The sequence below is a fragment of the Tachysurus vachellii genome, chromosome 9 (genome assembly GCF_030014155.1).
Source record: "Tachysurus vachellii isolate PV-2020 chromosome 9, HZAU_Pvac_v1, whole genome shotgun sequence".
Lineage (NCBI taxonomy): Eukaryota > Metazoa > Chordata > Actinopteri > Siluriformes > Bagridae > Tachysurus > Tachysurus vachellii.
Window position 1 is genome coordinate 15,665,666 of NC_083468.1, and position 23,806 is coordinate 15,689,471.

At 37.6% G+C, this 23,806-nt stretch overlaps 3 protein-coding genes across 5 annotated transcripts in view; 2 read left to right on the plus strand and 1 right to left on the minus strand.

Annotated features, from left to right (window-relative positions):
• Positions 1–4,969, plus strand: part of igf1ra (insulin-like growth factor 1a receptor) — a 90,198-nt gene extending 85,229 nt beyond the window's left edge. Inside the window, exon 21 of the mRNA XM_060877886.1 lies at positions 1,832–4,969. Within this exon, the coding sequence (XP_060733869.1) occupies positions 1,832–2,252 (421 nt within the window). The 3' untranslated portion in view covers positions 2,253–4,969. The remainder of the gene's footprint in view (positions 1–1,831) is intronic.
• A 2,730-nt stretch (positions 4,970–7,699) lies between these two features.
• pgpep1l (pyroglutamyl-peptidase I like) lies at positions 7,700–10,101 on the minus strand. 3 transcript variants are annotated; one of them, XM_060877892.1, is made up of 5 exons: positions 9,900–10,101; positions 9,705–9,757; positions 8,796–8,912; positions 8,041–8,213; positions 7,700–7,898 (listed from the first exon to the last, which is right to left on the minus strand). In XM_060877892.1, exons 1-5 carry the CDS (start codon positions 9,934–9,936, stop codon positions 7,730–7,732), a joined length of 549 nt encoding a protein of 182 aa, XP_060733875.1. In that variant the 5' UTR covers positions 9,937–10,101; the 3' UTR covers positions 7,700–7,729. The 3 variants fall into 3 exon arrangements, with proteins under 3 accessions (XP_060733875.1, XP_060733874.1, XP_060733876.1); XM_060877891.1 differs by having other exon boundaries at positions 8,041–8,267; XM_060877893.1 differs by lacking the exon at positions 8,796–8,912 and having other exon boundaries at positions 8,041–8,267.
• Positions 10,102–10,849: 748 nt separating this feature from the next.
• Positions 10,850–18,446, plus strand: synm (synemin, intermediate filament protein). The gene is made up of 4 exons (XM_060877890.1): positions 10,850–11,655; positions 12,829–12,953; positions 15,308–15,378; positions 15,471–18,446. Exons 1-4 carry the CDS (start codon positions 10,858–10,860, stop codon positions 17,702–17,704), a joined length of 3,228 nt encoding a protein of 1,075 aa, XP_060733873.1. The 5' UTR covers positions 10,850–10,857; the 3' UTR covers positions 17,705–18,446.
• The last annotated feature ends 5,360 nt before the right edge of the window (positions 18,447–23,806 follow it).

Sequence of the window (23,806 nt, forward strand, 5' to 3'; positions counted from 1 at the left end):
GCTAATACGACCTTTTTTGTTTTGCCACAGTGGTCAATATTCTATGAAAATTAGACAATTTGGTTCAATGCATCAGTTTCAAAAACAACAATTTAAACTGAATCTTGGTGACAATCATAAATCACTTATTAGTCATTAAAATTAAGCATAAATTTATTTAATAAATAGGACACCATATTTTGTATATTTATAAAATATCCATCAAACCAATTCAAATTATTATCCATAATTACAATTATAGTAATATTGTTAATTAAAAAAACAACAAATGATTTAATTTGCTTGTTTTGTAATGAACATATGAATTTCATGACTTACACATTTACAGTTTCAAAAAAATCAGCATATTGAGTGATAATGACTTGATGAAACATTATTTTCGCAGAAAACTTACCAAATGGTAAAATGGGGGATTCCCATCTATATGTTACTTAAATCTGTGTTATTATGTTTGCTTTAAGAACAATTACAATATTACATTTATACTTGAATCTTTAATGACTGGTTACTTCTGTTGAGTGAATATGGCAGTCAGCGTTTACTGTCTCCTCGATGTATTTATTGGCCTCCATTTATTGGATTGATTAGACATCAATCCATTGACTCCTATAGATTTGTGTGTGTCCAAGCAAAAGGGCAGACAGGACTAGAAACAACTGCAAGACTGGCTCCAGGGACTACTGTCATCAATCGTCTATGCCCAGTTTAAACCAATGGTATAATTAACTTTTTCAGGAGCACTCAATGAAGATCTTAAAAAAGCAGCCTCCCCCATTATGGTGCGCTGCTTGACTTGAGGCGCGTGCTCTGATATGTCTCACTGAGGCTGTAGAGGCCTGTTACTCCGCAGCTGAGCCATAGGCATTTATTTTGGTGGGCTGGACAGATATTCTTAGCTTGTTTGTGTAAGATGTGAGTGCTGCTGCACCACATCGAGCTGTAATGACCCTGTTTTTTTATGAGGCCGTCAGCTTTTCATGATTGGCTGTATGGACTCAGCAGTTGGGAGGGCGTGTGGGTCATAACAGCACATGCAGACTTTACTATGTGTGTACTCAAAACATTTTGCAGGAACTCAGTTTCACAGTGGTCTGGTGCCACCTATTGATCAAGCAGAACCCAAATACAAGCTTTGCACATTTGGCTTTGTTTTATTTAGTTACATTCTAGTTCTTAGTGGTTAGCACGTTTGGCTTCTCTTTGATTTCTTCTTTTTCCCTGTATGTTCTCCATGTGCATCTCTGGGTTCTTCTTTAGGTCCAAGGCATGCGTTGTAGGCTGATTGGCATCTCAGAATTGTCTGTAGTGGGACAGTGCTTGTGCGAGTGTGTATGTGATGATGACCTGCAGTGGGTTTGTGTCCCCCACCATGTGCCCCGAGGGTTCTGGACAGGCTCCAGGCTCCCTGTGACCCAGTGTAGAATAAGTGCTAACCAAAACAGATGGACCTTCTTGTTCTTTCTAGAGTCATCTTTATTTTACAGCGATTAATAATATTGTTTATATCTCTGATATCTGAGCTTAAAGGGGGTAAGTCCTTTAACTAATATGAATAAGGCAGATACTAATTACATGCAAGCCTAGTTATCAAGGATGTAGTGGCTGGTATCACATGCCTTAAAGGAGGCCAGGTCTTCCTGGATTTATACATGTGACTAACTGATTGGCTTATCAGGCTTATCAGACTGAACAGGTTATAAGCTGTGTTATATATAAAGATTATTCAATTAGACTATAATGTTACACATATAATATTTTTCACTCTGCTGAAGACTTGGCCATGCAGAATCTATTCAGCGTTGGTGTGTATTTTTTTGTGAACGTTTGATAGGTTTGAGCTGATGCGCATGTGCTGGCAGTACAACCCCAAAATGCGTCCCTCCTTCCTGGAGATCATCAGCAGCATCAAGGAGGAGCTGGAGCCGTCCTTCAGTGATGTCAGCTTCTTCTACAGCGATGAGAACAAGCCACCTGACACAGAGGAGCTCGACGTGGAAAACATGGAGAACATCCCGCTGGACCCTGCCTCCACCCTGACTCCACCCTCCTCTCAGGGGCTTACAGAGACTGCTACTTTGCCCTCTGCCCCCATGACCTGCACCTCAGTCCCTACACCCTCCACCTCACCTTCTTCCTCTACAGCGTCTCCAGCCTTGGACTCACACTTCGACAACACACAGCCGTACGCACACATGAACGGCGGCCGCAAAAACGAGCGAGCGCTTCCGCTTCCACAGTCGTCGGCCTGCTGAATTGCCCCACGTGCACACGGTATCCCATATTTTCCCTTACACATGTTTGTGGTCACTTGTACTTTTTTCTTAGTCGAAAAAACAAACTCAAGGAGCAAAAATGGAGTCGATACCCAGATAGACAATGTCCTACTGTAAATCAGTACATTGCTTACTTATTTTTATGATGATGATGATTATTATTATTATTATTTTTATTTTTATCACAGTGCAAGATTTATGTGTGGCACACAGAAAGGCTGCGTAATGCTCTGGCAATATTTAAAATGACTCACATAACCATCACACTGGGGAGCTGCAGCAGAAACTTCTTTTGTATCATATTTTGTTGCTTTTTAATTTTCTAGAGGAGGTTTAAAGAGGTATAAGCATATTCTCAGCCAGAGAATTGTATATAAAAGGCTTTTTTTTCCTGTATCACCCAACAAGCCCAACTTTCTGAGCACTTTTTAAAGGGCTTGTGTGTGTTTGTGTGTGCATGTCTAGAGGTGTATGTGGGTTTTTGCCGAATGAAAACGCATATATTCCTCTCTGCCATGCTGCATATCTTTCCCTCACCTGCTCTCTTTATCGTCACATTTCTCTTTCAAGGTAAAGTAGAGGGCATCTCTGCTAGGATAGTTTGTTCTCATTTTAGAACTGTGGCCTGTTTGGTCAAGTTGTCGTTTGCTCCAGCCCCAAAGATGGGGCTTTTTGAAACTGCCGATTTTATTTTATTTTTTTACCAAATCAATACTTCTTTTTCATATTTATTAATCAGCATGTTTATGTTTCCCCTCTTTACTTCCTAAATTTTGTTTGAACAAGAAAGTACTGCAGTCATGAAACTATAGCTCCTACACTGGCCTCATGCTATAATTTTTTTCCTGGTAAAGCAGTCGGTCTGCTCTCCCCTCTGGTATAGCTCTGATTATCCAACTGTGACATGACCGTGTCCACTCCAGCATCTGAGAGATGCACAGCCGCGATGTGTTGTTTCAAATGACATACAAACCATCTGACAGCGAACGTCGACAAAGAACATGTTCCAAGTGCTGAGCCAGATAAGAGGCATACAAGATTGTCTCAAACATGAAGCAAACCGTTTGGGCTAAGAGGATCACCGGTCTTGACACTTGTTTGCATAGACTTTGAGGCATTGTACACGGCAGGTATTTTGTTCACCTAGTTCTTTGTCTCTGTACAAATCCGCCAATTCTACGAAGGTCTTACAGTTGTATGTTAGACCACCAGATCATTTACACACATCATTGGTTTGTCACTTTTGATAACTTTTTTACAGCTCTGATGTTCTTTGTCTGTACAGAAAGAAGCTGCTATTTTATCCTTTTTTTTTCTTCAAGGATGTTATATATATAAATATATAAATATATATATAAAGAAATCCTTCAGGTTTAATATTTTATGATCTCCACTACAGTCCATTTTCTTATGCTTTATACTCTTCTAGCAAAAAATGAAAGAAAAACAAAAAAAGAACAAAAAAAAGGAAGAAAAAAATTATATTTAATAAACAGATTTTCCCCTTCCGCTGAGAGGTTGTCTAGGTTGCCACATACAATCCATTGCCTTATGTTTTTAATGTATTATTATTATTATTATTATTATTATTATTATTATTATTACTGTGTTTGTGTAGGTTTTTACAAAGGCCCTTGGTCTGTGTGAGTAGTTTTGGCACCCTTGTACCAGTTTTCTAGCACTGCACCCCAGGTGCAACTGAATCTCAGGTCAGAGTTAAGATTTTGCTCTCTCCATGCATCCTTGTCCCAGCTCCTCCTTCAAATCTGTTGCTTTGTCTTTGGTGTACTGGCGCTCTCTCTTGCTGCTCTGCCTCCCATGAGTGTTGTACAGTGATTTTTCTGCCTCCCCCGGTGCCTCATTCTTAATTCAAGATTCAGCTTACTTTTGTTGTGTGTATGTGTTTTTTTTTAAATATCACTATCACCCCATCTGTATAATTGCTTAGCATCTGACAGGGCTACTTGGGTCATCTTAGGTTGCCTTACAAACCCCAACCCGCTCACCTGCACTCTAATGCAACACGCTGCTGTAGGCTGCATTCTCCAACGCGCCTCAGCGTAGTCACACGCTCTCGATGAGTGCAGGCTTCTCTGATGAAACATCTGGAAACCAAATACAGACAGGGCTCCAGCTCAGTGGTCTTGTCATTTCATTGAGAGTGAAAGAGGCTCGTTTTTTTGGTTTGAAAAACATTTATTTCTATTTTGAAGGATTTCTCTTTGTATTTTGAGTAGTGTCACCCATGTGTAATTTGACCCTTGATAGAAGGCTGTTTTCCTCTTCTGTAGGGTTATTTATTCTATTTTGTGTGTGTGTGTGTGTGTGTGTTTGAGAGAGAGAGAGAGAGAGCGAGAGAGAGAGAGCGAGAGAGAGAGAAGTTTAAATCACTGTATAAATGGCCCAATGTATATGAGTTTTTAATTGTGTTTTCCATGATGTCATGACTGGGGGACTTTATTTTCCATTTCTTTCAAGCATTTATCTACCTCACTCTTTTTTGTTATTATATATGTATGTTCATAAAAAAAAGAAAGATCTCACTATTTTCTCATGTCTGTAAGAGACAAACTTCAGCCTCTAGACAAAAAAAACCTCATCAGCATCACAAATCACATGCTCTCAGAGGACTGGAGAGAGGAGGGCTGTGTAGCTACATGCAAGCCCAAAACAAGCAGCCCAAACTGTATCCCACATCATAGATGCCAAAGCTCATTCACTTTATATCATTTTTAGTTAAAAAATGTAATTAAATTAAATAAATAAAATTTAAAAAACACATGAGTAATATATTACAGACGAATGTAGGTATCTAACTGACTGTAACTGTAGGTTACAATTCTGGACAAATCAGTGTTTTTGCACACTTTCAAAATTCTTTGTAATGAAAAGGATATTCCTTGTAAGTATTATTGGTTTGTCTCTTTTTATAAGAGCCATAAATAGGACAAGGCATATAATATTTTGGACAGACCCGCATAAGCTTTAGCCATCCTCTCTCCATTCAGTAAAGTGATTTCCGCAACCAGGAATCCTCCGATCATGCAGATGGCTTTGAGCGTTTGCCATTTATGGTTTTATACAAATACTGCTGTGATTGATTTTCTGCCTAAAGACAAACTGTTGCGTTTCCAAAGCGAGTACAGTTAAGCATATACTATACTTTATATTAGTATATCAAATATACTATACTGTACTATAATCTTAAGATAAAATCTTAAGCCAGCAAAACCACTATTTTGCATTCATTTATTTATTTGCCCATCTTATATTTCCTGTTCAGGCCTGAAACAGTTCTAATTTTCTGACTCATTTTGTATCGTTTAACTGTCCAAGCTTTGGCACTGACAGAGAGCAGAAACTGTAGTGCCGTTCCACTCTACTCTAGCTCTAACTCCTGCAGCAGACATACAGTACTGATGTGATTTTTAGTCTGCATTCCTCATTAAAAAAAGTTTTTTGAAAACCCGATTTGTCTTTTTCAGAGCGGCTTCACTTTCAGCTATAAAAGTACCACTGCAACATTCCTTCACTTTTCTACTAACAGTTAACACCCACAGACCAGCCAAATATGTACATATAGTCTTGAGCCAGTTTACATTAAAATAAAACTGTTTAGCATTGTGATCATCTCAGTATTTAATGATTACACTATAGCCCGTCCCGCTGTGAGAGACTATGAGATGTTTGTACACTTTCTGCTCGTAAGAAACTAAATCTTGACTCGATAATTTCAAAAATGTAAAATAAGCACCAAAGTATGTGCTTTTGGGAAATTTGATATTTAAGTATTCGGCCTTCTGTAGACTCAATGTTCCTGCATGCTGTGCTGATTTGGTTTAAAACGTCCTTTCTTTCGTCCGTTTGCTCCAGAAATTTCCCATACTCATCTATCTCATCCTCCTTTTCTAGAGAGAAAGAAAGACAGAAGCGTCTGGGTTATTGTGTCTCTCTCCTCTTATGCTGCTTCAAATATGCTGCTCCTCTGTCTGTTTTTAAGGCCACTCCATCTCCTCTCAACTGGCTATCCGGAGCTTTGGGCAGGTGCTCGGTCTCAGCAGAACGGTTTTCCAAACAAGCATTTACTAAAATGAACAAGGCTTTAGACCTTCAAAGTAGGCTTTAGACAGAAAAGGACTTTGAAGCACACAAAAAACACTTTGCTCCATAATTTCTCACAAACCCTGAAAGTACCGTTTCGTAGCACTTAACGTTCTTTCAGTCTCTGCTTGTTGTAGTTTTGTGTAAGAGGAATTTCAGGGCTAAAAATGTGGCCAGTGATGGGGAGACCTGGTTGGGAGATCAGATTGCTGGAAAAAATATGGTATGGAAAAAAATTCAATGGCGTTCTGCATGGGACAAGACATAATCCAAATCACCATTCTTTGAAAGGCCTTGTACTTGTGTTGTTGCATATGTATATGGATGGGAGTGTATCATATGTAGATGTAGTGATGTAGATTTTGATGTCTTTATATTGAGAAAAAGAATTACTATAGATCAGTGATATTTATTTGTTTGATTTTTTTTTCTGTAATGAAATGGACAAAAGGGTTGGCTTGTTCCAAAGTGAATGTCAGTTTTTGTTGAAAGCTGCCAAGGTCCCTAGTTAACTGTAGGTTACAAATCTACCACAGAAACACAGACACAAATAGGACAGTTATGTCCAGTAGATTACGGGTAGTCATGAGAGAGATTTAACATGACTAGAATTTTTGTTTTAAAGAGAAAAGTTTACAGTAGATATAGCGCTTCTTGCAATTACCGTTCCTTGCGATCCCGAAGATCGATTGACTGAAAGAGTTTGGTTTGTTTTTTGTTTTCTTTTCTTTTTCCAAGTATCATTCATTTTTGTTGTATTTCCTCAGAATACAAAACCTCAGGTTTTGAGAAGATGCATAGATGCATTTTGATTGCAATAATGAGCTTGAGGTTTTATATACATCATTTTCCAGGCACTGTTACTTTGCTTGGCATTCCGGATTTAAAAAATAAATAAATAAATAAGTCAAATAAATGTAAAGGGGCCTTGTTCTACTGTACTGAGAACCTTTTTTTTTCTGAAAAAAAAAACAAAAAAAAACTTTTATCCCTGTCATTGAACTGATTAGAAAAACTGATTTGATGAAACAGCTCAGCTGGTACTTGTCTTCTCGTAAATTAATGTATCTGAGGCCTCCTTGCTTTATTTTTATTTTCTCCTCACTTCTAGTTCAGACTGTATACTTTTTACATGACATTGGCTTAATGTGTATCTGAAGAATTTTCATGTATTTTCTTTTTTTCTTAAATTTTGAATTAAAAAAGTGAATGGGACAAATTGCCAGTGTTGAGTTTTACTTACTGTATTGCGTCTTTATTAACACACTTACATGCTTTTTTTCCAAACTAGACTATTAAAGCACTATGTAATTCATTATGTGGTGTTGTCTGCATCAGCATTCTCATGCTGTCGGTCAGATGCTTTGTGCATCAAACTGGCATAACATGACCTGGATAATGGTCTGAAGCTGATACACCAATTTTTCTGGGCTCACCAGGCAGGTACAGGCAGGCACATGGATGAGTGCTGCTCTCCTTTGCCCATAATGGAGGGAGTGATAGAGCACAAAATCACACAGGTACCTGCACACAGAGAAAACACACTTTTGCATTACAGTTGTCATTGTACTAACAGATCATTTTAGAACTGTTACAGAAAAATGACAAGAAATCAATAGATATATATTGAAAAAGTTTTTAAGCACTGTGCAATAAAAGTACAAACCTCCCAGCATCCCTAGAGTAGATCACATCCAGTCCAAGCCCTTTCAAGCACTTGGCAATTGACCTCATGTCTATTATGGAATCCAGTCGTTCTGCTCCTCCTTGAATACAACAGTTATCAGCTGGGCAGACACCACACACATCCCTGTCTTTATAGCCACTGTTCTTGCCTGTCTGTTCCAGAATAATACATTTGGTTCCTGAAGCTATGCCCACATGGATAGCAACCTGATCAGCAGACAGACTGGATATGGTCAGCAACAGATATTCAAGATATTTTAAACCACACTGCAACTATGATCTTAATAAGTGAAAATGTATTCAATATAGTCACAGTTATGTAGTAGACTTATTACAGGGTTACAATTACAAGAATATTAAACCTATATATTATATATTTTTTTTACTGAAACTTGAATTTTTTGAATGCTAGATAATTTTGTTTATAAAAAGCATTTTATAGATTATTATACATTTTTACTTTTTTTTTTTTAGAAAGAAAACATGCTTATCAGTGGTGCTGCTTTATATTATTACTTCCAATAATTAAAATCATATTGATTTTATTTATTAATTTATTAATTTTATATGACTAGTTAGTTCTGTTTAGTTTAGAACAGACATTTGGACACCGTGGATTTGTAACCTCACTTAGGATTGCAGTATATTTCTCAAAACAGCCAGGGGTTAAGAGTCTGGGGCATCTCATAAATGTAAGCAATATCCTTGTCCATTGTAACAAAGCAGTCTCTTTACCTTTGGTTTCAGATTGTGCCATATTTCAGCAATAGCTTGTTGAGCTTTTGAGTAACACACAGGAATCTCAACAATATGAATCTCAATGTTTGCTCCAAGGCCCATTCTCTTTAAGCCCTACAAGAAATCAAATGCATTATTTAGATTATGGAGATCGCTGTTTTGTTTTATTTTTAAGATAATTTTGAGATATTTGTCTAATGTTGAAGGCCCCACAATGTTAAAAGCATCATAGATGCTTTAAAAAGCATGCATTTAAAAATGCATACTTTGTCTGAACACACTGCTGTTAGTGTAAAGAAATTAATTAATTAACATCATTTACATTAACAGCATTTTGCAACATGCTTAAACAACCAGATCAACCATAAAAAACAGTAATAAGATAGCAGTACTGGAAAATTTTTGTCTTGCTGTGTGTGACACCCAGTTAAATGATTCATAAACCATTCAAACCACTAGATAGGTTGCCATTGTACATGTGCCAATTTTTACCTTAAACCCAGTGCACACTAAACATTGCAATCCAATTAAAATGTTTTATCTTTTGACATATCCATTGCATATATTCTGAACAAAGCTTCTGCTCAAATGTAAGACATAAATAAACATATGAACCACAGCACTGTGCATGTGAGCAAGTTGTGAATCAGACTAGGAAAATGGCCATGTTCAAGCATTTACATGACTCATATTTTCCTTTTTAAATAAATACTAGATTTTTTTTTCATTCAGCAGAGATTTTCATCTGAATAAGTTATCAATCTAATTACTAAAGGATTATTTGGTTGCATGTAAACATAACTACAGAAAAGGCCTTTTCTACCATCACCTCACCAAACAATTTGCTATCATGATGCAGGTTCAATCAGCACTGTTTCAAGAGTAAACCTAAAACAAATACACAACCTTAACTGCTTCCCAACTTTGATTTACCAGGTATTGTCGGAATGGACCAAACCCTGTAAAAAATATATAGAAATTCATATATATATATATATATATATATATATATATATATATATATATATATATATATATATATATAAAGAATGTAAAAAGTCTACAGCAAGGGCAAGTATTAAGCTAATCCTTTTCACACACCTGTAAGAACAATTAACTCTGGCTTACAAGCTTCCATCCCCTTCGTAAAGTTGTTATTGTTATTTATTTCGTAGACGGGGAACGACGATTAAAACTTTACCACCTGAATCAGCGTTTGAATCAGCATCACTCGATTCCTCAGAGTCGCAGTGAGCGATTCATGAACAGATGGTTCTTTCTACATGATTCATTTGCGTTCTATATTTTTATCTGATTTCTGCAGATAATTATATCACGTGATAAAATTTATTTAAAAAAAGCTGCTTCAACAGAATGATTAAACCGATCAATCAATAAATCACATCATTGATGTGTGTGTAATACCAGTTTATAGATTTAAATATCTAGCCTATGAGAAATCGAGAAATCGATAATTTTTTATTTTTTTTAAATGTTAAAAGAATTTAAATGTGGAAATTATGGCCAAAGGATAAAACAGCCTCCTTTTAAAGCATTCCCTTACTCAATAAAACAACTTAATTTAAATCAAATTATGACTATTTGCTTACAGTTCATGCTTTGAGCAACCATCTAGACATCATGGTAATCTATGAATTAATTATATTCTGGACATGACTCAATACTCAGTGGTGAATCAAATGAATCAAATCTCACTTAAATGCATCGTTGGAAAGAATCGCTTCTCTGAATGATTCTACCAGCCGACCACTTTTGAGTGGGTAAGGTTGCATAACGGAGGTCAGAACAGTCCTGCACTGTCCATCGTTGTCCACATGGGAGAGCCAGATCCCAGTCGCAGTGCTCCTGAAGTGTTCTTCACATCTGTCTCTGGAGACTGGATCATCATCATTATTGCGCGCCTCCCTTCTGCACCTGGAAAGTCTGCTTAACCTCACAGCAGCACTGCGCGTCCTACGCACTTGCCACTAATAACGAGGGAATAGTTTCCTTTTTCATTTTTTAATTCAACACGCCGATTCACGGACTCACTAGGAACATGTTTCAGTTTAAGAAGTCGTTCGAGGGCGAAAAGCTTCAGCTTCAGGAACTGAATCAGAGGCTTATGCAGTATCTGTACAGAGCGAAGCTGTTAGAGCAAGAAAACGCTCGCCTGCTAGCGGAAATAAACACTATCAGGCATCACAGGACTACAGAATGGGAAGAAACACGCATGGAAGAGCTGAGAGAAATGAGAAGGCTGGTAGAACAACTGTCTTTGGAAAAATCCAGAGCGGAGATGGAGCGAGAGAAGATGCGCATAGAACTTCAGATGCTCCAGGCCATGCGCTCCGATGAGACTGCACTTAGTAAAGGTCTCGATGGTGAGCTGAAAGGTTGTGAAAAGCAGCTCCGCCATGCTCTTCAGACCAACCGTGCGTTAGAGGAACGTCTGATTCAACTGCAAAATGAATGCGCGCTTTTGCATGATGCGCATAGGAACGAGGTGGCGCACCTTAGGAACCAGCTTCACACCCGGGTCTTACCTGTTGTCACTCGGACGTACAGCGGGCCATCAGCGTTTACTACAGAGGAGATCCAGGATTATGCGCTGAGCCTGTCTGAAAGTTGGATGGAAACATTTGAAATGTATCGACAGGAGGTTGAGAAGATGGAAGAATCTATAAAAGCAGATCAGGCGAGGCTTGAAGATATCAGAAGAGAGAAGGTGGGGTACGCTTTAGAGCTGAACAAGCTGCAGGTGCAAATGGAGAAACACAGCCAGATACAGCTGGAGCTCGAGGAGCATCTCATGGGCATGCAAGAAAAGTTTACAAAAGATGTTAGACAATATCAGGTGTGTGAAATCATTATTATTATTATTGTTGTTGTTGTTGTTGTTGTCATTGTTGTTGTTGTTGTTGTTAATGGTCTTTCTGGGGCTAATATGACCACACCCCCTCAGTTGAAAACCAACCACACTCTTAAACATTCTAGGCTAACACTTTTTTTAAAAAAAAAATACCCACACCCCTATGAGATGTTTTCAAATTAAACATAATATGCTAGAATCTCTCAAATGCATGTTAAAGTATTTGGACAACAATTGTTGACCATGCCACAGTGGAGCTCTCAGTCAAGCATTAGGTCACGTTGATCTCTATGTGCATTATATCCATCATGTATCAGACCTAAATGTTTGTCTTAAGATTGCTCTCAGGGGAACTTTCTAAGCAGATGATTATTCAGTTTATAAATAAACAGAATGAGTCGTGCTTGTGCTATACAGGCAGCAAGGCAATAACATCTCTTTAAGATCTGCACTCACCACACTTCTTAACATATTCACTTACTAGCACTGTCAGATGTTTAGAGTCTGGGGAAGGCTAAACCATACAACACTGTTTTTCTATTAGAAGGAGTTCCAAGTTGAACCTATATCCATTGAATTATCAAAGGAACTTTTAAATAACTACTGAAAATTTTATTTTCTAAATGTGTATTTAAGGAAGGTTCAACATAGGTAACTAAAGAAGACATAAGAGTGTACTTATCACTGTATGTATAGCAGTGTCGAACCAGACTGCTTTGACAACCTTCACAACAGGAGAGGATTTAAAGGTTACTATGGCATCTTGTGGGCTAGATGAGCTTGACTAATCATTTAGTGACCTACTTTAGGCAAGTGGCTATAAGCCAGTCACCAGGCTTCATGCTTTAAATGGAGCAATTGCAGTGTAATGGAGTAGGGTGTTGCAAAAGATCCTCAACAGGTGCATCATCACAACAGGAAGTATCTTTGGGCATTCTTTTGATAGCCCATGATAATCCATAAAATGAATAGTATGTTATTAGAAAAGCACAGCAATACCAATATGTCATATCAAATAATACATTCACTAACCAGTTTTGTCTACATCACTGCACCATAAGTTTAGAATTCAGGAGCAAGGATGCTCAAGGTGGTTGTACTTATAATGGTTTTAGCAGCAGCAGGCTAGAATAATGAAGTAACATTTGTCTTCCACAGATAATTGTTGAAGAACTGGAACAAGAGCGTATGCTTCTGGCCAACAACATTTCAGAAAAGCTAAAGGATCATCATGACCTCCTACAGGTCAAAATGGGACTTGGCATGGAAGTGGCTGCATACAGGTAGAGATACTGTCCATAGTAATATATACTCTTAGAAAAAAGATTCTAACTCAAAACCTATAATGTAAGGTGTCCAGTCTGTCAAAGACGCGGGGGTAAAAACGGACCCAAACGCAGGACAGCTTAACAAAAACGGGGATTTAATAAATTAAAGAAACACGAAACAGGACACAGACATAACCAGACATGACGACGACAGGAGACAATAACTAAAAGACACAAAACAGGACACAGACATGACGACGACAGGAGACAATAGGATTCCGCGCTGCACGAAGCAACGCGGCTCAATTAAATAATACAAATAATCATTATACACAAGGGACAGGTGTGCAGAGGCGGGGCAGAAAAGACAAGGGCGGGGCAGACACGTGAACATGAAACATAAACAAAAGGCACATGGCCAAAGTCCAGGCAGAGTCCTGACACAGTCTGATCTAGAGAGGGTTGGTTTTGCCAAAGATGGCATTTGCCATGGTGAGGATAAAAACCAGACCATAATAAAAGATAACAATACAACATGATTTATTAACAAAATAACATGACACATCTGCAGGAAAAAAAAACACAAAAAAGGTGATGCAAGGCATGGCAAAAAATAGGGAAATACAAAGACCAGCACTCTGCAAGGCAACATGCAACGCAAAGAGGATAAATAGGCAGGGAAGTTAGATTCAGGTGAGAACAGGTGGGAAACAGACACATGAAAACAACACTAAGAAACGTGACAAAACAAGCTGCCGGTTCACCCCCTAATGTTCCAGCAGGAAATGCAGCAAGCAGAGTTCTGATAGGTTTGGGTGAACCTGCACCCACAGTGGCCCTTTGTGTATAAGATTGGACACCTTTAACACCATTCAGCAACCATACAATAAATGTCTTTTTAACCTTTTGTGTCTTATTTTCTCTACCTAATGTACCAGAAGCACAAAACTACAGAATAAAGTTTAAAATATGCATTTATTTATTGAGATACAGATCTATTTAGGCAAAATTACAACATTTAGTAAACGTCAATAGTCATTATAAAGTAAATATTAAATATGTATAGCAAAATAAGTTATGCTTTTTGGGTTAGGGCCATATTTAAAAATCAGCTTCTGTTGAAAGTTTAAAACCAGGATCTGTTGTTAAATATTGTCAAAGGACTGCTTATTTCATTTATCAAACTCTGTTTTTACAGTGTGTCTAACACTGTACACAAAATGCCTTGTTATGCCTTGCCTTGCCTTGCCATGTCATAACTACCAAGTATCTCTGAGATAACTTTTAGTGTTGATGGCCAAACAGACTCCTCTCTGTCCTGATTTAGCTCTTAGAGTGTATTTTTAATCAGTGGAACTGCAGAGCAAATTCTGCCTGTCCTTTTGGCAGAGATTCATCTTCACTCTGTGATTAAGGAGCTTTAACACGATTTTGAATGACTGTGGGGTTGAATCTATATAGCATTAGAGCAAACAAGGTAATTATCAATTATGTTTACATGAAGGTTGTAGTTCTTGCAAAGGCATGTAACACAACAACTATATATATTCTTCTGTACAAGGACCTGAAGGTGTCTGAACTAGCTGGAGTATATAGCTATAGTGACTTCAAACTATGTATTATATTTTGGGTATTATGTAGATAAACAATGCCATATATATATTATAAACTTATAAACAATATCCAGGTTAGTAATATAACTAGGCTGGGATTCAGACAGGCACATCTTCTCACCTCCCTGTCATGTACACAAAGTGACTACCAGGCCTTTTATAGAAGGCTCCAGTGAGTTGTTCCTCCTATCACCATTGCCCTTATTTGCTTGTGTTTGAATCCTTCGCTTGAGTTTTTTCTTGCCATGATTCTGCAAAATGTTCCATGTTTTTCAGCCTACTTTCTTATTTGTAAAATATCTGGCAGTGGAATATTTATAATGTCTTCATTGGCAATGCAGTAGAGAATGCCAACAACTCTTTCTCTTTGTCTGTCACAGCGTCACATTCTGAGCTATAATGAAAACAGAGCACGTTGTGGTTGTTATTTTTAGTTTGGTCATTCAGCAGCTCTGGAGGGAACGTCCACTGGGACTGTACTGAACTGTATTTTCAAAGTTTTACTCTAGCAGTGTTAAGGTAGGTTTCACAAAAAGAGGAATACAATGGTATGGCGAAGTCTATCTTTAATTAGTCACATAAATCTTTGGGAAGGTCCGTGTATGTATCTTGTATTGCTTTCAGTTTAAGGTTTTGTTTGGTGATGACTCAGCAAGGTGGTCAGCATACTGAAGACAGGTGAAAGAAATAACCCAAATGGTTTAACTAATATTTCGTACACGGAAAACTCCTAACCCTTGATTTTATGCTTCCTAGGGCACTCCTAGAAGGTGAAGGTAAACATGCTCAAATGAGGTCTGACCAGTATTCAAGAGAGAGAATTATAGGTACTGTGGACTAAGTTTTACTACATTCAATTACACTAAAGGATCATTTTAAAAATTTTAAAATGCTAAACTTTGCATTTTCTCTCTGGCAGATATCAAATTGCCAGCCCATCCTTACACACCAAGAGGCTCCGCCATGGCAGCCAGTCGGCCAGAAGTGAGAAGGAATTTAATAGAGTATGATGTATGGAAGATGGAACCTGTTTCCAGCATGAGAACATCCACTGTATCTAGTCAGTTCGATTCCCACAAAACCTCCAGGATTTTGCCTATCACTGTTTCAAACCATGCCCAACAGAGTCCTGCTGCAAGAAGAGACATGGTTTCATTCACCAAAGCAAAACAGGCTTCAAGTACACCAAGTGCAACCAAACCCGTTGTCTCTGCTAATAAGACTGGCAAAAAAGTGATGGAGGAACAGACAGTGATCATCAAAGGTGTGTCCAAAAGCCCACCAAGGAGTTCACCTGATATTTTCCAGTCAGAAATACAAACCAAATTATTCCCTACCACCTCTTCAACAGTAGAAATAAAATCAGTGAAAGTTGTGGCACCACCGATGATGAGCCTGAACACTGATGCAGAACCTGCTCAGATAGTTGTTGATAAGAATTATGAAAGAAAAGATGAGAGGGCAGAAGGAGATCATGCCAAGGCAACAGTGCAACCTCCATTTATCCAGCAGAAGGCATTCAGTCAAGAAGATGAGAAAAGTTTGAAAGATTCTGGTAATGTGCAATCAAAGGTATTTGCAGGTGAGGAAAAGGTTTTGGACTCAGTTTCCATGGAAGAAATTATAGAAAAGGTCATAAAGCCTGCTGGCTTTGATACAAAGATCAGTTCATCTGCTGACTCCAAGATCACATACCATGTAGAGAAAACAGAGCAAGAGGATGGAAGCACCAAGACTCAGATAGTCCTACAGTCAAAAGTGGAAGAGGACCTGGATGTGTCAGATAACTCAGCTCTTGAGGAACTCCTTAGCAAGGGGATACATAAAGTCTCGCTTGAGGATATTGAAGGAACCCCAACAGGAAATATGATTCATAACCTCCTACGTCTTGGTCTTGAAAATGAAAGCTTAGAAAACAAGTCGGTTAAAGTAGAGATAATGGAGACACCACTGGAATCTCCTAGTGATGAAGGGAAAGCTGAAACTGAGGATATTGTAGAGGTTAAATTCAAGCCTTACTCCCAAACTTCATCAATGTTCTTTCACATTGAAGAACCAGAGAATGAACCTCAGCCAGCTAAACGACATGAAAACACTGATGAGTCTGTGAAAGCCTCAGAGTATAGCAAGAGTGGATTTGTGCAGGTGCAGGAAATGTCCAGAGATGAGAGCCTCCCATACTGTTCTCAGGGCCAAGAAACACAAGAATACTTTGTTTCCACTCCTGAAGACAACGTGTCTGAATCAGAGGAGGGTGGAGGATTTATGTCTTATGGACATTATGGTGCGGTTGAAGACCTTTCAGATGAGCGATACTACCAGGATGAAGGTTTGCCTACAAGTAGGATGTACTTTCATGAAGGGGACAAAAACAGGGAGTCACCTGAATATATCAAAAGAGACATCACTGGAATTCCAGAGTGTATTATTGAAGAGGAGGTGCATGTTTCTCCCCAAGTACAAGAGTCCATGCTGGAGATACTGAAAGAAGAGTCATTGAATCCCAGAGAACAGCTAATGGGAGCTCTGGAGCAGCTGGAGGGCACTGTCTCTGGTGCTCTAAAAGAAGAGCTTGTTTCTTTCTCCAAAGCTGGTCAGAGTTCTGAGAACCTGTCTGTTAACTTTCAGAAGGTGCAACAACCCCCAGACAATGGAAAAATGACCTTTGTGGCAGAGCTTAATATTTCCCAGTGTCTGGAGGATTCTGGATTGCTGCAAGATGAGGTAGATGACCTTTCACCAGAACAGGTGATGGCAGCACAGCAGTCCTCCAGCTCTGACCTCCATCAGGCACACAGTACTGGAGCTGGTAGTGAGTATACCATCAGACTCTCCAGTGAAGAGGTCCAAAAAGAGAAAATGCCCTGGATGGCCAGCCTTGAAGAAACTGAAGGTTTGTGCTCAGCCAGTGAAAATAATAAGACAGAGAAGGTCATCAGGCTGGGGCCTAATGAGAGATCCTTCACGTTCCAAATGGATATTAACAACAGTGCATCTGTAACAGGCATAGAAGGGATGGATTTGCAAGATCAAAAAGAAAATGGAGCCAGTGTGCAAAAGGTCCTTCAGGAACAGAAGACTGACCCCTCATTAAAGGTCTGCCAGGAGAAAAGAATAGCTACTGTTTATCTTGACAGCTTCCAGGAAGACTAACTGATATCCAGATAAACCCACCCATAAATGATATCCAAATAAAAACTCCTATTATATAATCAGGTATGGAGAAATGCTCATTACTGTCATTGTTTTTACAATACATATAGAAAGCTGCATATATCAGTGACTTAAATGTTTTCTTTCTATGCAAACAGATTTGGAATTAATACAGTCAATTAATGAATTTAGACTCATTTGGTGTGGATGTTTTCTGTGTAAGCCTGAAAGAATTAGTCACATTTATTATATGTCTTGGCTTGGGAATGGCATGTTATAAAATTTACTGAAGTTAATAAAAGAACATTCAATATAACTGATTATAGAATATGGTTGTCTCTGGTAACACTACACAAATAATTTTAACAAAAGTACAGATACTTTAGATGGCACATACTGCATTCATTGCTCAAATCACTGCTTTGTATTTCTGCTTTTTAACTTCCTTTACCTTAATTTTTACATTTTACATTTAACAAATATTTTTTGATCTACAATGTACTCTATAGTATTTGCACTGTCATCATTTATGTTTATGATGAAACTGTTTTGCTTTACCACATTTTCAAATTATTATGGTCCGCAGATATACATTCAAATATATTTTATATTAATAAAACTAAGACTAAAACGATGCCTGTTTTTTATATGCCTATTCCCGGTTTAGCACAATTGTGTAATTGATCAGACACTCAATAAAACTGTTAATTACATGGTAAAATAAACACTGTTGAAATCTGAATTGATTGATTTGGCTCTGTGAGTACCAGAGATTTCAGACTATCCTTCCTGTCCTTCCTAGGGCCTTTAATCCTTAAATAACATTAGCATGGAATTTACTGATCCAGCCCCCAGAACTTCTAACATTAGAGCCTTGCCACTTGTCCAGGCATGTGTGAAAAATCAAACTACTCTTAAAAATCAACAGTGTGAGACTAGTGGTCACTGGGGTGGTGTCTAATAGCATGTTTGCATAACCAGTGTATTTTGGGACCCTTACTCATGCTTCACGTGGTTTTAATAAAGGGAGCGAGAATGAAAGAGTGAGTGAGTGAAGCTCCAATGAGCTTCTTTGGAGTTTTCTAATAACATGTCCTAAAGTGTTGTTTATGTGTGGGTATCAGGAACATGTGTTAATGAACTATATTATTTGCAACATTAAATAAATCTACTGTACTATAGTTATTCAATAAATAAAGATAAGATTCTTTTTTTCACATTAATACTTATATTACTTATAATACTTACATTACACTAATTATGTTAGAATCACTTGCTTTTTGTTTGGCTTAATTTTTGTCACCTGATTTGTCACTGGTGACAGTGTTATTAAAGCTTTTTATTAGTATTGGATATGTAATAACTTAATTTAAACTTTTTGAAACTTCAGACCATTTCGAAAATAATTTCATTATTTTTTTCCAGTGTTAATGGAACATCAGCATTACCACCAACAACATTAACATCAACAACAACATAACAACAACAATATAATAATAATAATAATAATAATAATAATAATAATAATAATAATAATAATGTTTGATGATAATGTTAACTGATTTTTTTCTCTTCTACTAGTGTGCTTTTTTACCTTTTATGCAATACTTACATTCTATTTCATTAACTTTTATTTCTACATCAAGAATCCTAATTAATTCTATTCCACATCACTTCCACATTGTCTGGTTATTAATTCATGCTACTACTAAAATAAACACATATCATCCTGTATGCTTCAGAGTTAGTGTCTTAAAACTTTGTTTGATTAGAAATCTAAGCATACATTAATATTTTCTAAGTGGACCAGGTGGTTTGCTAGCCAAGCCAAAATCTCTTAGGAAGAACAAAAAGTTGAGGAAAGTCTCATACTATACCTATTGTATTTAAAAGTTAGCTTTTGTCCCGGCTGTGGTTCTCACAAATGTCTGTACTGCTATAAAAGGGAATGATTGTACAAGACAATACATTATGGTAGATCTTACATTAATCTCAAGTATTTGTGCACAACTGGGGACATTAGTGGAAGGGCTGCCTGCTGACTGAGATTGGGCACCGATCCAGGGTACTTTGTTTCCACAAATAAACTCGCCTTGTAAAGTCCAAACTCTTCTCACCACTTCCACTTACAGACCATCCAGCTCAGTACTTAACTCATGACATTTACCCATTATCTAAGGGGTGAGAGTGAACAAAGATATAAGGATACTTTAGCTGTATTTGCCAATATCTACCATTAAATATTTACACAGATGGAAGTGGAATAATAAACATTAATAATAAAATAATAATAAAAATTCTCTGATTAGAATTATATCGTTATATCATGGATAACCAAAACACTACAATATACTGTACCTACTGTTCAGTGTTTTCTCAATGACCAAAACGTAGGAAAAACCTTGGAAACATGGAACAAACTTTATTCAGTTGGGTCTCAAGGCAGGAATGATGTAATTTTTCAACAGGAAAGCAATTATAAAGCAGTGTTCCTATGTTTCCATTATTGTGGCATTTCCTAAACAAGTAGGCTTCCATTTCTTTTTTGGATTTTTGTATTGTATCTTTAGTTAATGTTTTATTCTGTCAGGGTCACAGTGAATCTGGAGCATATCACAGGTGTACTAGGCTAATAATGGCAATATACATTGGATGGGATGCAAATACATTATAATGCATCATGCACACTCATGTTCACACCTAGGGGCATGTCATCTTATCCTGTACATCTACACACAGGTTTTGGGGAGGTGAGAACAAACCTGAAAACTTGGAGGAAGCCAATTTGGACGGTAACCTGACTCGGACTTTATGTAGGTCAATAAAACATCGAGCATTATGCTGAAACTCTGTGTCAATGAATTGGGATTCTCTGTTTCCAACCGGGTTTTGGCTAAATTTGAAAGCATGGGTGAGCTTTTCTGGGCTGCAGCTGTTATCCTGCTTACATGAATAAGAATCTGATCCATGCACAACATTATCTGGTAGGGAAAGTTTAGCAGCTTTAAGAGGAGTCAAACGTTGATACACAGCCTGAAACCTGGACCTGTCTTACACTTAGATACAACAACAAAACAACATAGCAACAGAGAGCCTTAAAGGAATGTGGAGGTCCCTTACAAGAATCAACCACAAATATGCTCTTTCAGTGGCTTTCTGAGGAATAACTTAAGACATAAATGCCACAATACTGTATGTTAGAAGATTTCTAACGAAAGCTCTAAACTGTTTCCTTTAATAGGCATTTACTTCACAACAAGATTATTTCAGTGTACTGGGATCTAAAGCAACAGTTCACCAGAGAATATACAAAGGTCGTTCTTCATTTAACACGAGCAGTAGCACTCTTATTTCAGGGTTGATGCCAAGAATGGAGGTAGACTTAAAATCCTTTGGCTTCAAGCAAAATGGCATAGCACAATGCCAGTCTGTGTGACATTTTACTGCATCACCAGGCCAGGATTAGAGCTCCATCCTGAAATCATTCTGCCTTGGAGACTCAGGCCAAAATAGCTGTTGCCACAATCACATAGGCACAATATATTTAATCATCACTGTCATGGACTTATCTTACATGTTTTACAGTTCTTCCTCAGGAAAAGTAAATAAGTAATAAGAGCATTTACACAAAACCTCTTCAGTGACATGACTCTATACTGGATGCAGAAAAACACAAGCTCTAGAAGTAATGAAAGGTATGTGGTAGCTCAGTGGTAAAGGTCTGCTGATTAGAAGGTTGTAAGTTCAATTCCCAGGTCCATCAAGTTGCCACTGCTGGGGTGCTGAGCAAGAACCTTAATCCTAAATTGCTCAGTTGTGAAAAATGAGATAAAAGTCACTCTGGATAAGGGGGTCTGCCAAATTCCAAGAATTTAATGTACATATGAATTGTCTTGTATAAGTATTCCATTACTCTTGACTAAAACCTTATCCCTTATCCCAATGATGAACTTCTGATCGAGGGCCTTCTCTAGGTAGTCACAGTTGTTTTATAACAGATTACATGGTGCACAGTTGGATGTTTAAAGAATGGGCTATTTTTTGTTTTCATAATCAAACATTGATTCTTTTCCAGAAAATTGTTCCAGACTTGGTTTAATAACATCTTGGTCTGAATGATACAGTTTGTTTAGATGTGTTCACCAAGAACTTTGGGGCATCCAGGAACAATTGTCAAATCAAATCAAATCAAATTTTATTTGTCACATACACATACAGTACATACATACATTGTACGACATGCAGTGAAATGCTTTTTCATCTACCCGGTATATAAGCATAAAAAGGAATGCAATTTAGGATAAAAAAATAAACCAAAACCAAAAGGAGATAGATAAATAAAAAGTATAAACTATATAAAACTATATAAAATATGAAAATATATGTGAAAAAATAATGTATATACATATACATAAATATACATATACATAAATGTGTATGTTTTTTTTAATGATTGTCCTTAAAGTATCCATTTGCAGTATGGTGTGTATAGAGTGTATAAAGTGGCACTGTGCTGTGCAAGTCCAGAGTTAAAGTAACAGTCCAGAGTTAAAGTGACAGTGCAAAAAAAGGTGTGCATAAAAACAGTGAAGATGGAGGGAGAGGTCCAGTACTAGATCCTGGGTGTTTCCTGATTTAGACTCCGAATGGCCTGCGGGAAGAAGCTTCTCCTCATTCTCTCTGTGTTAATTGTGTGTGTTTTACAGATAGTTTGTGGTTATATTATCTTATGTGACTTTTTTCCTTCAACTTTCTAGTTCAAGATTTTATTGCAAGCTTGTTACAATACAAAATGTGGAAAAGTTGAAGGGGGTGAATACTCATACAAGCCTCTGTACTGTAAGTTTATATAATTTTCTCATGTAAGGGCATCTGTTTAATATTAAACTACATTTACCTTTCCATATTTCAGGAACGGCAAAGAGTAAAGATAATTTAGAGTGCATCATGAGAATTTAGATTCTCAGCTACAATGACATCCCTCCTCTACTGGTAACAAGTAAGGGACGTTGAAACTCATCTATGATTTCTGAATTTCACAGGAAATTATGGTAGATTTTTTAATAGCTTACTTTCATTGGTCTTTAGCCTGTCACAGCTTTTCACCTTAGACCGTAATTAATTCCTACAAATAATACAGTCTTCAACCCAGTGCAATACTTGATATGTGTTTCAAAGGTTCTCGGAACTTCTCATGTTATATTATCTACCTGGTATCTAGATGCTTTCAGCACATCCAGAACAGTTAATGTAGAGCTGAATTCTGAATATGCCCTACTTCATACATCTAGGTGTTTCTGATGAAGCCTCAGTCACTGTCACCCTTCATTTTCTTAGTTTACCAGAAATGTTTGAATCTAATAATGTAAATAATCCAGTGATGCTATTTTTGAGGCCAGACTAAAGAACGATGAGTCAGGAATGTTTTTTTCCATGATAAGGAGTTTAGTCTCACATTGACATATTGGTGTGAAAGGAGGCAGGGAAGTGATGAGGTTCTAAAATGGCAGCAGACTCCAGGGACATGCTGCTCCAGCTCTCTGAGTCATAGCTCTGAATCTTCAACCCTCACTGAGAAAGCATTATCAGTTCATAATAGTGTCAACACATTAGCATTTCTCCATTCTATTTTGTACTAATGACTTGTAATCTACAGAATGTTGACTAACTGACTGAAGCTAGAAGGCTCAGTCCCCAGGGGCTGCATAACGGTACCAGGATCACCCGAGAGCTATTCCTTTGGATAGAACTACATGTACTTTGAAACCATGGAGATGAGATTGGATTGCAATTGCCACAAACAGTTTAGCACTCAAGTCTCCATTGGTGAACAGTTACAAGATTGACTTCAAGTTAAAACTAGAATCAGATTTCCTGGTTATACAATAGCATTTTTTGAACATATAGTATACGGTTATACAAGGTAAATGAATTAATTATCACACTATCTGGTGTCACCCAGAGACTGGTTCCTCTCAAACTTTGCTTTCCTTTCTTCCTTATATCATCTCGGGAGGTTTTTCCCTGCCAATGTTTTTTAATCTACTTTTCAACAGCTGTTGCGCCTGTGGCTGTGTCAGGCCAGAAAATCATGGGTAGTTG